Here is a 15,692-nt window from a genome sequence, read left to right as displayed (position 1 = left end):
ATGCCCTACACTACAGCAAGAGTTCCCAAACTTTTCAGGCTGCAACCCCCCCAAAATAATCATATTTGAACCCTGACAAGACCCCCACCCTGACAAGCACTCGGAATTGTAGGCATTACATTTAGTTAGTGACTCGGTTCATCAGATAAATATTGTGAAAATAGTTGATCTACTGTATAAGCTCACAACACCTTGCACTGCGAAAACAATGTTGCCCAATAAGCTAATCATCTGGGGACCCCCCCAAAATAAATTCCCGACCCCCAGTTGGGAGCCATTGCCCTTACAGTATTTATCACAGAACTTTGCGGGTTCTAGGAAACCATTCGTAGTCCAAAAGAGACATTAGTCTCATTTAATGTTTTCAATCGTTATTGAATGCTCAACATGACACATTTCTTTCTCTGTACCATTCTTTGCTGGCATCAGTCGGTTTATGAGTAGGTACAAATAATACTCATTTCAATTTCATAACGATTATCATTTTAATGCGTTTCACATTTGCTCTTTAAAAACTGCTACTCTGCTCTGATCATTCAAAAATACAGGCCAATTCTCACCATATAGGCCAAGGCTTTTTACAAAACAACTGCAGTAATGTATTTCTCTAACAATAGATGGCAGCGTATCACAACATCACAGGTAACAAAAAATACCTCTAAGGTAGATTGTCCTCTGTTTGTTCCTGTTACAGCGAAACTCTGTAGATAAACCTTATATAGCCACTGCTGTAGAAAGAAACTAGAGCACATAGAAGGTGCAGAAAAAAGACATCAACTCTCAGTTTCAATAGAGCAACTGAATATTGAATCAACATTGTCAAAGAACAGTAAACTCCCATGTGTGTCCTCAGGTATTGTGTGTGTCCATATCAGGTTGTGTCTCTGCATTCTCATAATCTGGATAATCTTCCTCTGGAGAAACGGGGGGAAAAAGTGCAGATCTTTAAATTAAGACGTGTGTCTCTCCCACTCCCCTAAACTCTCTCACCAATATCTCTCCCACGCCCCTAAACACTCTCGCCAATATCAAGTGTTGGACAAAGTACTCAACCCCAGTACTTCTTGAGTCAAAGTACTTAGATACCCCTGGTCTATGCCCCCAAATTTTGCTCCACTACAAGTCAAAGTCCAAGCTAATTGTTTTGGGGGAGAAGTGCTCAACCTCCTGCCTATGTGCTAATTTTTAAACATTGGCTAGTGCCCAAAACAGGGACACCAGGTTGAAAGTTATAAACACTTCCCCTCTGGTCAGTGGCTGCCTATGTGCTTTTGTTACATAATATGAGGTCCAAAAGTTCTGAAATATCTATCACTGGCCAATGTGAAAAGGGGAGGGGGTCTAAGTGACACCAATGAGAGCCCAGCACCTTGGCAAGCGACCAAATGACCAACCGGCCGGACAATTGGCATTGCCATGCCTATAGAGCCTTGCTGCTATTAGGCAGGATAAAAATATAAAGTTTGACCTGAGGGTAGTGCTAGTAAACAGGTCATGAGGTCTCCAAAACCTTCCTCTAGGGACCGTGGATGTGTGCACACTACAGCAAATGTCGTGGTTATCTGCCAATTTGTGCACGTGCAAATTTTGGCCCAAGGTGGAAGGCTCTCATGTTTCAGGGCAAGCCGCCCATTAGATTTTGAGATTGTGTACAAGTGGAAATTCTGGCCTAAGGGTGCATGCAGTGACTTCCGTTTTCAAAAGCAGAGGCGCCAACAAGAAGTTTTAGTTGTGGTTTTACGGCAACACAAGTTCAAAGGAAGACAGCTCATGAAGACACACTAGATTTTGTTCTTTCACATTAATGTTCACACTCACTTTTCAATCCCAGCCCTGCAGCCAACCCACCCCCAGCGTGTGTGTGTGTGTGTATGTGTGTGTGTGTGTGTGTGTGTGTGTGTGTGTGTGTGTGTGTGTGTGTGTGTGTGACACACACACTCACACACACACACACACACACACACACACACACACACACACACACACACACACACACACACACACACACACACACACACACACACACACACACACACACTAAACCCACACAACGCAGAGTTCAAGCATGAGCAGTCTCTCATCGTCTGCTCCAGTCTATAAGAACTAAACAGTCTGATTTCAAGGTATGTTGTTGAATACATCAGGCATCAACAGTTCTGTTGAGTCTGTTCAGAATCGGTTGTGTGTATAGTGTGCTACTGTACTTTGCACCATAATGAGCTTGTAGATATGCTGTTTTTGCCTAATGTTCTCCCCAAGAATTCAATGTTTTATCTATTCATGACACTTACCTTCTTTCTGCTGATTTGCCACTTGCTCCAAGAAGTCTGAGTTCTCGTAGTCGTCGCCATCTTCTGTTTGATGGCACAACAGCTTGAGTCAATCATTTATTTATAAGACGATTTTCACTCAGATACAGATGGTCTAGTTCTGTTTCTAATGAAGGTGATTGAAATAATTTACCCCCCAAAATTATTTAGATGAAAACATTTACCTTCACTGATTGGTAAAGATGGAAAAATGTTCTCATAATCATACTGATTATCTTCTTCTAAAAGAACAAAGAAAGAAAATCACAGAGAAGAGCTAAATTAGTTAACCAAGCTTATTACAGAATGTGGTCCTGTCATTTGTCATGGAACTGTCTGTCTGTCTGTCTGTCTGTCTGTCTGTCTGTCTGTCTGTCTGTCTGTCTGTCTGTCTGTCTGTCTGTCTGTGTCCCTACCCAATCAATATACAGTCTGTCTGTCTGTCTGTCTGTCTGTCTGTCTGTACCCACCCAATCAATATGTTGTCTGTCTGTCTGTGTGTGTGTGTGTGTGTGTGTGTGTGTGTGTGTGTGTGTGTGTGTGTGTGTGTGTGTGTGTGTGTGTGTGTGTGTGTGTGTGTGTGTGTGTGTGTGTGTGTGTGTGTGTGTGTGTGTGTCTGTGTGTCTGTCTGTCTGTCTGTCCGTCCGTCCGTCCGTACGTCCGTCCGTCCGTCCGTCAATGTCCCTACCCTTTTAATATAGTAAGACAGAACAACAAAGTTCTGCGAATGCTGCCTGCTGTTGAACCTGACTTATCTTTTCACTGAGACATTTATTTGAACCACAAATGCTATTTTAAAGGACATGTTGTGACTTGACTCCCCCTCAGTTTCCCCTTCATTGCTGCACGTTAGTTTCAATTTGCATTATTCTCCACTACAACATATATCACCACCCACCCACATAACAATACACACACGTGAAAATACACACATGCACACAATCCGATATTCCACTGTAGCCCAAATATTCGTCTTGCATAGCCAGCCTATCAGAGATCTACACCTACTGTACCTACTACCAATATGTCTGGGGACATCTAAATTCAATGTATGGGCTAAAACTGGGTGGAACCAATTCAGAGAATTAAAAACTAACTGTATTGCAGGACCATTGCAAAGTCTTTAGGGGGCACAGTCGTTCATATTGGGACGGTATCAGCATTGGTTTTCAAAGCAGTGGGCGTAGTGTGTTAGCGCTGTTTTTCTCCACTGTTCAAGCGCCAGCATTGAATTTTGGATTTCCCTCAGACAATTGGAAGAGATTAGAGAATTAGAATTAGAATAGTCCCCATGCACTGATTGTTTGTCCTCTGCATTTACCCATCCTATAACTACTAGGAGCAGTGAGCAGCCATTCTACGGCACTCTGGGAGCAATTAGGGGTTAAGAGTCTTGCTCAGGGACACACACTATCACATGGCCTGGCCTGGAATCAAACTTAATACAACCAGGGCCTCTGGCTTCCCAGGCGGGCTCACTAACCACTCAGCTATGGCCGAGATCTCCCATCCTATGACTATGAGAGACTACCCAGGTAAAAGCATTGAATACCAAATTCTGAATAGGGCATGAGGGAGAAATGAAATCTCTATTGTCCACTGAAAGTTGGCCTTTAACTTCACTATGGTACATTTAACCACTGCAATCCTATACGTTATTGTATGATGAATGTTCTAACATAATGTAAGGTAAATATGCATTCCAACTCCTCATACCAATGGACCTATTTGTGCTTCTATGATCTATTATTATTGTTAGTTGACCAGATGTTAATAAATGGGTGTAGTAAGACAGTAAGTAAGACATACCGTTTTGTGAGTTCGCCGTCTCTGTAATCACATCAACATTTTGATATACATCTGATTCTGGAAGTGGATTTCTGCAAAAACAACAGAGATGTGCCAAACATTATGTTTCTGGTTTTAAATATCAGACTGTTTGCCTGTTGATTATGCACAAAACAAATCATATTCTTTTAACCACTTAAACCATGCCAGGTTAAATGTGGTTCGCATTCCCACACCCGAGTTGGGACAGGATTTGACCACGTGGCGCCCGTTTGACACAACCAGACTTTTGCATCAGACGTTTTTAGCTTTTAGCAGACGCATCAACCGATTACGAGTTGGGAGTGAGAAGCGTGACAGGGCAGTCCCTCTGCATCAAATGGGTGACACGTGGCCAGATTTTTCCCCAACTTGTCACTATACATAACAGCTGTATGACTTGAGGGTGAGAATATGTTGTTTAATCACTAGCAGGCATCTCAACATATATTGTTGGTGATATTTCTTTTAGTGAGGATGTACTACAGTATGTAGCTACCACAAGATGTGTTATACTTACACATACATCGCTTCCATACTTCCTCTCTGAGCTAAATGACACAGAAATCAGAAAAAAAAGCCAGAGAATAATATTAGACCATGGGTACTTTTCCCTGTACAACATGCATATACTGTATCGTAATAACTATAGAGGTGAATAATGTTCTCAGTCGTACTTACCACGCGAGACATTCTCATAATTAGGCTGCTCCTCGTTATTTGTGACTATAATCAACATGAAGATGATTTACTTAAATTACATGTAAATGGCATATGATGTAAATACATCGTTACGACTGTAATCGATGGTGATTTATATCAAAACATGTCATTATCTTAATTAACTGGGCTGTCATAATGAGCTGAGTGGCATGTTTTGTGTGCGACTGAACATGTATGGCAAACTAAAGCCTCATTTATCCTCTGTTGTACGACGATGCCACTTGTCAAAAATAGCTGATCCAGAAGCTCACATCGCGTCGCATTCGTGAGCTTGAGGGTCCATTATTTTTGGAGCATAAAGTAGCATATACATTAGACATAACTGGCTTACCTGGTGAGATCTGCGCAGGTTCCACTGGAGCTTCCCTGCAAAATTGTTGTGCTTGTTTAAATTCAGAGTTTACCATGCGGAAATTAAAAAAAAGGTCTGTTAATCCTTATCTAAAAAGAGCAAATTCTAGCTTACAGTGCATCTTGAAAATTCCCACCACAAAGACTATTGAACACATGCATGTTTATCCCTTTTTCTCCCCAATTTAGTCGTTATGCCAATTAATTCCTCCCCACACACATCTGTGCGTGCGATCACTGCTGCTGTATCCTACTGACTCACCTGCCAGTGAGGAGCCCCCACTGGAAGGACATAAAGCTTTCGTCCTACTCCTCCCGCCAAACACTCCCTGCTGACAGGTGCCGCCCCAGCCCGAAGGAGTACATGCAATGACACATATCACCCTCCCCGGCTTCCCTCCCCCGAACACGGGCCAATTGTGTTCGTATAGACGACGCCCGACAAAGCCGGATGCAGCACCACTGTGGATTTCGAACCCACAACCTCCGTGGTGGTGGGCAGGCACTTTTACCACTGCGCCACCCGAGCGCCCCCAGTCGCTGACACACTGTTGATGTGTTGTGCACCACGCTCGTTGATGTCATAAACGTACGTCCGATGAGAGGGAAATGTAAAGGAAAATATAAATGCTCGGGTTATAAAGAACAAGGAACTGGCTGATGGAAATAATGTGTTTCCCCCAGGAATTGTGTGGAGAGAGAAGGTGAGGGAAAATGATGAAACAACGCTAGATTTCTGTAGCTGCTGCTAATGATTCGTATTAGAGTGACAGGATAGACAGCAGTGGCGTGCACAGACATTTTGAGGGGCAGGTGCTCAAGTAAATAATACTTTTTTTTGTTTACTTGGTCTGCTCTTTTTTCCCTCTACACCTATACCTCTTTGCCAAAAATAGCCGATCTACAAGCCCACAACGCCTCGCGCTGCGAGGCGTTGTGGGCTTGTAGATCTGCTATTTTTTCTGCTATTTTTTCTCCTCAGAAAAGGGATGCTAGGTTTCAAGTGGTTATGGTAAAAAGAAAAATCATAATCACATAAAGATTTGGCGGACCCCCTGTAGTAACTCTGAGGACCCCCTAGGGGTCCCCGACCGCCTGTTGAAGACCCCTGCTGTAAACTGAAAAAAAAAAAAACGTTTCTTTTTTCTTTTTTTCAAAAGGGCACTTCTGGTCAAGAGGGCAAAGGGCAGGTGCTCTAGCACCACCTAGAGTCTATCTGTGCACGTCCCTGATAGACGGGATCAGATATGACTATGTTACAGGATCAGCCCATGTTAGAAGGTTTGGGGATACAGCAAGAGAGGCGAGGTTCAGATGGCTTGGACATGTGCAGAGGAGGGATGAGGGGTACATTGGGAGAAGGATGCTGAAGATGGAGCTGCCAGGCAAGAGGAGAAGAGGAAGGCCAAAAGAGGAGGTTCATGGATGCAGTGATGGTAGTATTATCATATTGTAGCTTACTTACCCCGGGGCTGTAGGTAGCTGTCTCGTAATCTGATTAGGTCTGGTGACTGGAGCAATAGAGCAGGAAAAGAAATACATATTTCACCACTGATAAAACACTCATTTGCAAGAGAAAAAAGAAGAAAATACGGATTGATTTAGCTTCCTGACCTGCCTATAGATATTTTTATATTGAATATGATGACATCAACATGTATAATCTGTAATAATTGTATGATTATGTAATAATAACCTGTATAATTGTGTATAATAAATAATGACATCATTGTTTAAGTATGTTTACCTGTTTTTGAGCGCATCACAGCGAACCTGCTCCCCTCGCGTTGGCTGTCAACATAGTGCTTTGTAAGTCAGTTCAACATACACAACAATCTTGTGGTAATATGAAATAATAATTTATGATATCATAAATTAATGAAAACATTCTTATCGATCATGAGTTTGAAGGAATTGAAGCGGAAGTGGCAAGTGGCATTTGGGGCAAATGTATTTAAAAGATATATCCTGTACATTTCTCATATCATAACAAAAAACATGTCATGTCATTTTATAATTAGTATATAGGTATGTTAACTGAACTCTGATAGGTTAAAGTACCTCTAAATTGTACTTAAAGGGATAAAAAATGTATTTTTTTTCCTATCGATTAGTCACCCCATGGAGACTTGAATTCATTTGTTTGTTTTTGTCGCATTCCTAAGCCAATCATTTGATGACCAGCGGACCGGTAGGCAGCGGTCCCGGTAGAAGACACAAAGGAGACTCTTTGTGTCTCCTACCGGAACCGCTGCCGGTCATCAAATTATTGGCTTAGGAGTGTGACAAAAACAAAGAAATATCCATGAATTCAAGTCTCCATGGGGGGAGCAATCGATAGAAAAAAAGGTCATTTTGGGTGTGAACTATCCCTTTAATGCAAGACTTGAGTATTTGTACTTAGTAACTTTCCACCACTGGGTCAGGCTGAAGGAATATTTATTCATAGATACTCACAATGTCTGCGGGTCATAAAGGTAGTTTTCTTCATGTATGATCTCTGTGGGAGAGGAGAGGTACAGCATAATGACAGATGACACTGTTACACATTCAGACATGCGGAAAACATTTCACCTCAACAAACCGCCAGAGGTTAAACCATGGTGTTTGGAAAATAATTAAAAAGAGAGAGAGAGAGAGAGAGAGAGAGAGAGAGAGAGAGAGAGAGAGAGAGAGAGAGAGAGAGAGAGAGAGAGAGAGAGAGAGAGAGAGAGAGAGAGAGAGAGAGAGAGAGAGAGAGAGAGAGAGGGAGGTGTAATAATGGACCTGGTACTGATAGTATCGATCTGGAATTCAAAAGCATGTATATTGGTGATATTTAATGCAGTGGTTCTCAAACTTTTTCATGTCAAGGACCCCCAAATTGACACTTATTAGCCCGCGGACCCCCATTTCAAAAGATATGCCAGGGACCCCCATAAGAGAAGATCTTTTACGGCTCTAGCAGTGATTCTCAACCATTTTAATTTCAAGGACCCCCAGTTTGACATGCATTAGGGCTACAGACCCCCATTTAATAGCATTTCTATCACTTGGACCGCAATTTATATTGTAAAATCTATGTCAATTTAACTCTGAGAGTGTACAAATGGAACCAAATGGACCCTAACGGGTCCATTTGGTTCCATTTGTACACTCTCAGAGTTACAGACCCATAAGGGTCCATTTGGTGCCTAATCTATCATTTAGCTGGGGACCCCCTGGAACTCCCTCAAGGACCCCTGGGGGTCCCCGGACCCCACTTTGAGAACCAATGATTTAATGTCAGTTTGGTTGTTTTCTGTTTTTTTGTTTAGTTTCTTTTTTTAGCCAGTGAAATAACAGTGACATTAAACTGTTCCTCATTTTTTCTGGGGACGCCCTGTGCCCTCCTCGAGGATCCCTGGGGGGTCCCTGAACCCCACACTTTGTTTGAGAACCACTGTTTAAAAAAAAATTAAAATAAACTTTTGGTTGGAACTTACTGCTTTTCTTTTTGCATCGCAGACACAGGAACGTGAGCATGCTGAGCGAGAGCACAGACGCGACCGTGAGGCCAGCGGCCACAACGCTGTCGCTGCCTGTCATACTGTCATACCTACAACAACACACAAGAGGAAATTGAGTCATTACACAGCAGTTACAGTAGCCTACAGAGAGATTACATTACCAAAGCAGGAAGAAAGATATGTATCAGTTTGAAGGGAGTGTAAGTGATATGTTTTTGTAAAAGAAAACAAAAGAAGTTGTTAATGCTCTAGAGTCTATATTCTGATAGTAATCATCATTGCTAAAGAGCAGTGGTTCTCAACCAGTGGTCCTTGAGGGGGTTCCAGGGGGTCCCCAGCCAAATGAATAGTTAGGAACCAAATTGGCCCTTATGTGTCTGTAACTCTGAGAGTGTACAAATGGAACGAAATGGAACCGTTAGGGTCCATTTGGTTCCATTTGAACACATGAACAATAAAATGAACACTAATGATGATGATACAGTGTAGATCGGGACTCCCCAAGAAATCAAAATGGTTGAGTCCTTGGCATATCTTTTCAAATGGGGGTCCTTGGGCTAATATGTGTCAATTTGGGGGTCCTTGATGTGAAAAAGGTTGAAAATCACTGCAGAGTGGTTGTTCAATAACAGGGGAGGGGGTCTACCTGTCTCTCCAGCTCTTTAGTAAACAGAAAATACATTTTCAGGACAGGATAACAATGTTATTCAATCAGAAGGGAGAACCTCACAATTGTTTTTGTCCAGTTCCAAAAAAAAATCAGCTCATTTGTTAGTTTTTTGTTTCATCACTTCCAATTTCACTTGTTTCCTGTATGAGTGCTATCTCCTGATTGGATGTAACTGGTTTCCTGACCTGAACATGTATTTTCTGTTTACTAAAGAGCTGGAGAGAAGGGGAGACCCCTATTACTGAACAAACACTATAGCAATGATTACTATCAGACAATGCAGTAATTATTTTAACCAGAAACTATCACTTAATTGCACCCCCTTCAAGTATGCAAGTGACAAAAAAAAATACAACAGAAAGCCTTTATGATGTTACACTGTGTTTTTCACTGATGTCAAGTGGTGTAAAGTAACTAAGTACATTTACTCAAGTACTGTACTTTTTTTGGGGTATTTTTATACTGGAGTATTTCCAATTTTCTGTACTTTTACTTCTGCTCCACTACATCTCAGAGGCAAATATTATACTTTTACTACTACAATTATTATACAACTTTAGTTACTAGTTACTTTGTAGATTTTGATTATTATTACAAAACATACATTTTGATGGCAATACCTTTGTACTTTTACTCAAGTAAATTTTGAATTCCAGACTTTTACTTGTTACAGAGTATTTCTCCACATCGCAGTATTGATACTTTTACTTAAGTAACAAATGTGAGTACTTTTTCCACCACTGCTGACGTCAGTACCTGCACTAAAATGGTGTGTGAAGAAACCTCACACAGGTACCCAGTCTTGTTTTTTCCTGTAAACGCTCTCCGTGGCAAACCACATTGGTCCAAAACACAACAAGTCAAACTGAAATCACACTATAATAAGTTAGTGGTTCTCAAACTTTTGAGACCCATCTGAAAATATGTTATGCCAGGGACCCCCATACAAGATTTGTGGTGTTAAAATGTTTCAAAAAAAATATTCCAATTTCTTTTCAAGATTTTCTGAAAAATAGCTGATGTGTACAGGGTTTATGTGGTTAAACTAACTGCTTCTGATGCTATATTAACACATTTAGCTGGGGACCCTCTGGAACCCTGTCAAGGACCTCTCGGGGTCTGCAGATCCCCAGGGGTCCATGAAGGGGTTCCAGGGGGTCCACTCTGAGAACTACTAGTATAAGTTTATCATCCATGATGAGTCAGTTCATGGATGATACATTTTCTCAGCTGTGGTGACAGGAGAATGATAAAGTGAATGAGGGGCCGTGGCCTGAAAAATAAATGTTGGATATTTTTGCCCCATTTAAACAACAACAAAACACATTGTCATGCTACTGAAGATACTGAGTTTGATGTGTTTTACTCGCTTGAACTAACCTTCATTCAATATCGTTCATAACCTCTGCAGCGTTTAAATACATTGCAGGTTTTTTCTTTCTTTTTTTTAATAATTTTACCTAATATTTAAATCTTGTTTACTTGAGAATATTTAAGATTTAACATTATTCCTCATTGGCTCCAATTGGAGCACTTTTTTTTTATTTTTTAAGTTACCGTCTTTCGCTGAAAAAGATGCTCAAAACTAATTGATCCTAGTGGAATTAATAAAGTTGTTGAATTGAACTGAATTTAATTCAATGATTTGAGTGAAGCATAGTACCTATTGAACCTTGACCCCCAAATCATGCTTTAAAGTGTAGAGAATGTTTTAGTTTTCAAAACATGTTAAATAATATACCCCCGGGTCATTTGGGTCACACATGCCAGGTTTGAGGTCAATCGCCCGACACACACACACACACACACACACACACACACACACACACACACACACACACACACACACACACACACACACACACACACACACACACACACACACACACACACACACATATTCTGTGAATGTATATCACTTACTCATGAATACACACACAAGTACACTTATCTGAGGATTAATTACTGACCTATGAGACATACAATGGAAACGAAGGCCTAAAAACAATTCAAGACTAGCTTCCCTATTCTGGGGAAAACATTTGGCGACAATAGTGGTTCTACAAGCTCACAATGTGTAGCAACGCAACACACGAGCTTGTAGATCGGTTATTTCGAGATTTGATGTAAAGAGGGAAAAAACAGCAGACCAAGCATAGAGCCCTGTGGGACCTAGCCAACTAAGTATTCAGGGTCTTGATATTGTCACATTAATTAATTGTCCAGAATCTGACTTCAGCAGCAGTGTTGCTTTTTAAAGTGGAAAACCAGACCAAGGAATAAAGGCAAAACTCTGGCTTTCAGCAAAACAACATCTCTGATGAAGGCCTTGTAATGGCATGAAATGTCAATTACTTTTAAACATTTATTAATTCAATAAAAACAATCAATGTTCTTCAGTGTTTGCGGGCCTCACCCAACTCAAACCTCATTCCTTAGCTGGAACATACAGTTCAGCAGCATTATAAAATGTATAATAATTCCACAAAAAATACGCAAATATTGCTTTTGATACCACAATAGACACCCCAGAAAGCAATTATCATATATCATTTTCAACTCTCCACCAAAAGCAAGCACACAAAGCGAATGACATTTTTACATGTTTTACCTCCAGTGAAGCCCTCCTCTCAGCAGGCCGTCTCCATTCTCAGAGTGTGACCAAGACAATAGCGACGGTACAGAGGTTTCTCGTGCAGACGGAAGAGGTTAATGTGCTTCCTCTTTCAAACTGAAGCCCTCACCACATCCGCACCACCCTCGCCAGGCTCAGAGAAATGAGACCCTCGCTATAGCGGACACAAGGTGCATCAGTCTGATTCTCAGCCATTTGGTGTTTAACCAATTTCAACCTGCAGGGTCTCTATTTTGGGCATGTCTGTATAGGTGAAAAAGTAAAAAAAAAAAAAAAAATGTGACAAAATAAATAATGTTAAGTGTTTTGAAATAGATGATCTAATGTACAAGCTCATGTGACATGTTTTGAGCTTCCTATGACGAATGCCAAGCTATGTTGTGTCACACACACAAACACACACACACACACACGCACACACACACGCACGCGCACGCACACGCACACGCACACACACACACACACACACACACACACACACACACACACAGTCGATGGAAAGTAAGTTAATTTACTCAAGCAAGGTACTCAAGTACAGTTCGGAGACAAATATTGCACTTTTTAATCCACTACAATAATTTGACAGCTGTAGTTACTAGTTACTATGCAGATTAAGGTTATTAATACCAAACATACATTAGGTGACAAATTATATTACTATAGGTTAGGTTCCCAGCAGCACATAAAGTCATTAAAAGCAGCCCCACCTTTACCAGCTGCAACGTTAAAGTGATGAACACATCACTGATTACAATACAATAGTATGGACCACTCTGCAAAATGAGTACTTTTACTTTACTGTTTGATACTGTAAGTAGCCTACATTTTGATGCCAATACTTTTGTTTTTTTGCTCAAGTAACATTTTGAATGTGTGAGTTTTACTTGTAACAGAGTATTTCTACATTGTGGTATTGCTACTTCTTCTTAAGTAATACATAGATAAAGATCTGAGTACTTCTTCCACCACTAACTGGTGTTTTCTTTCCTTGAGGGTATTCCAGGTGGTCCCCAGCACAATTAGTTAATATAGCATCAAAATCAGTGGACCACTTTCAGGAATGGAATAGAACAGGGCACCACTTTCTCCATTGAACTCGATGGACACGGCCGCCCTGTTCTATTCACCTGAATGATGTTCTCAAGCTTGATGTCGAATAGTTCAAAATAGCCGATCTACAAGCACACAACGCGTCGCATGGTGACACGTTGTGAGCTTGTAGTTCGGCTATTTTCAACAAATCTTGAAGAAATCGGAAGAATTTTTAATATTTTTGAAACATTTTAACAACAAATCTTGTTCAAGGGTCCTTTGGCACAAATGCATTTTGCATGGGGGTCGGCAGCCAAATACATATTCATTTGGGGTTTACTGTAGCTGTCTATGTTGCTGGTTATAGGGTAAGCACTCAGACGTCGGAATACTGGTAAAATATTAGGACCAGACTGATAGCGTTGTAGATTCAAAGTCTTTCATACATGATGATCTACTACAGGGGTTTTCAACCAGTGGTCCAGGGACCACCAGTGGTCCTTGAGGGGGTTCCCCAGCCAAATTAATAGTTAGCAACCAAATTGACCCTTATATGTCTGTAACTCTGAGAGTGTACAAATGGAACCAAATGGACCCGTTAAATGAACACTGATGATGGTTGGTGATACAGTGTAGATTGGGACCCCCAAGAAATCTAAATGGTTGAGTCCCTGGCATATCTTTTCAAATGGGGGTCCCTGGGCTAATATTTGTCAATGATGCGAAAAAGGTTGAAAACCACTGATCTACTAGTACAGATGATGGAACAGATGCACAATGATGGAACATATCAGTGGATGATGGACAACTGATGATGATCAAATAATGCATAAAAGGAACTGGGATTCAAACTAAACTAAACAGATTAGGTAACCACACCGACAAACTCTTCTCACCACGCTTCTCTAACATACAATCTGCCTGCTTTTAACCCATTAAGACCGGGAAAGCATCTGTCATTTTAGATTTTAACCACTTTAACCATTATTTCATACTTTGGCTATTCAAAAATAGCAGATATACAAGCTCATAGCTTGCAGACCCTTGTAGAAAACTGTTAGGATTTAGAAGACATTTGTAGAATCGGCCCGCTGTGTGTGTGTGCCAAACAACTACTAAGGTTTCAGAACCACTGTGGTATACAGGAACGATGACACATACAGAAACCCATTGATTTCCTTGTTTGATAGGATTGTTTTTTGATCTGATGCCCTCGGTTTGAGAGTCCTCGAGTTCCTGTGAAACAGGAAACAGGGGCACGTGAAAGCAAGAGACACCCGGTGTGGCATTTCCCTTTAACCCGCAGGGGTCTTCAACAGAGGGTCCGGGACCCCTAGGGGGTCCTCAGAGTTACTACAGGGGGGCCGCCAAATCTTTGTGTGATTGGATTTTTTTACATTAACCACTTGAACCCTATATTATCCCTATTGTGAAGAGAACTTAGCAGATCTACAATATCACAACGCCTGTAGATCGGCAATTTTTGGCAAAGAGATTTGGTGTTGGTCTATACATAAAATCTATGAAAATACAATTTTAAACAGTACGTAGCGGGGGTCCCTACTTCATCTCTCTTTCAGCTAGGGGGTCCTTGGGCTGAAAAACATTGAATACCCCTACTTTAACCACTTGAGCCCTGTACGCCTACTGTACTTAGCAAATAGCAAAATGCTAAATAGCTAAACATCTAAAATCCAAAAAATGACAACATTTGTAAAAATACCCAAAATGCCCAAAATAGGGATGCCAGCTTCACAATGGTTAGTAACATTGTTACCAATATTGTACGAATGGGAAAAAAAACAATTGATTCTTTGTCGATCACAGGCCATCCAAGATCAATTTTAGATTAATTTTGTTGATTTAAATCAGAGGATTGTACAAATGGGTTCCACTTGTACTGTACAATATCAAGATTGAAATCTCCTCTAGCGAGACTTCCGCTCTTTTCTTTTTTTGCATAGTGTTCTGTCACTTCAGATCTCATTAAAAAGAAAAAGAAAAGCTATTCAAATACGTGATCTAACGCAAGGCCTATTGGTGCACGTTTTAAGCTTTTTCTACTGTACCAATCATCTTAAGATATCATAACATCATACAAAAGGTAAGAAAACCGTGGTCCAAAAATGTTATGCCAATACTTTTGTAGTAAATTAAGAAAGTAAATTTTGAATTCCGGACTTTTACTTGTAACAGAGTACTTGCCGTATTGATACTTTTTCCACCACTACTGGTTCTGACCTAAAGCAAAAAAACAAGTTCCTTCCCTTTCAAGGAACATGAGGCAACAGGCCATAAGTGTTTCACATAGACTAGACGGCACAAGATGTTACAAGAGGTTCCTGTTGAGAAAGCATATCGCTGTTGTCGGGCAGAAACCTTGTATCTCCACATTTCAACTCTTTATGTTTTTTTTCCCCGTAAATGTAATGCCCTCCTCAGTGGCGTGCACAGACATTTTGAGGGGCAGGTGCTCAAGTAAATTATACTTTTTTTTGTTGACTTGGTCTGCTCTTTTTTCCCTCTACACCTATACCTCTTTGCCAAAAAATAGCCGATCTACAAGCCCACAACGCCTCGCGCTGCGAGGCGTTGTGGGCTTGTAGATCGGCTATTTTTGGCTAAAGTTCTCCTCAGAAAAGGGATGCTAGGTTTCG

General features: G+C 40.9%; 1 protein-coding gene across 4 annotated transcripts; it reads right to left on the bottom strand.

Moving 5' to 3' along the window:
- Window positions 1-466: 466 nt before the first annotated feature.
- On the bottom strand, window positions 467-12,227 carry LOC311057137 (uncharacterized protein). Of its 4 annotated transcripts, none has more exons than XM_084074077.1 (12): window positions 11,980-12,227; window positions 8,675-8,787; window positions 7,668-7,710; window positions 6,958-7,001; window positions 6,676-6,721; window positions 5,191-5,225; window positions 4,818-4,862; window positions 4,657-4,687; window positions 4,119-4,189; window positions 2,495-2,551; window positions 2,292-2,354; window positions 467-914 (listed from the first exon to the last, which is right to left on the bottom strand). In XM_084074077.1, exons 2-12 carry the CDS (start codon window positions 8,775-8,777, stop codon window positions 850-852), a joined length of 603 nt encoding a protein of 200 aa, XP_083930203.1. In that variant the 5' UTR covers window positions 8,778-8,787; window positions 11,980-12,227; the 3' UTR covers window positions 467-849. The 4 variants fall into 4 exon arrangements, with proteins under 4 accessions (XP_083930203.1, XP_083930205.1, XP_083930204.1 ...); XM_084074079.1 differs by having other exon boundaries at window positions 2,292-2,351; XM_084074078.1 differs by lacking the exon at window positions 11,980-12,227 and adding an exon at window positions 10,125-10,235.
- Between the last annotated feature and the right edge of the window lie 3,465 nt (window positions 12,228-15,692).

The sequence above is a fragment of the Gymnoscopelus microlampas genome, assembly GCF_963454915.1.
Source record: "Gymnoscopelus microlampas genome assembly, chromosome: 12".
Taxonomy (NCBI): domain Eukaryota; kingdom Metazoa; phylum Chordata; class Actinopteri; order Myctophiformes; family Myctophidae; genus Gymnoscopelus; species Gymnoscopelus microlampas.
This window is presented reverse-complemented; position numbering and strand designations above follow the sequence as displayed.

Excerpts from the sequence above, each read along its gene's own strand:
- LOC311057137 (XM_084074077.1), bottom strand. The coding sequence starts at position 8,777 with ATGACAGGCAGCGACAGCGTTGTGGCCGCTGGCCTCACGGTCGCGTCT. Across the intron at positions 2,552-4,118 it reads GACGGCGAACTCACAAAACG|AAGAAGATAATCAGTATGAT; the intron begins GTATGTCTTACT and ends TTGTTCTTTTAG. Across the intron at positions 2,355-2,494 it reads ATCTTTACCAATCAGTGAAG|AAGATGGCGACGACTACGAG; the intron begins GTAAATGTTTTC and ends GCCATCAAACAG.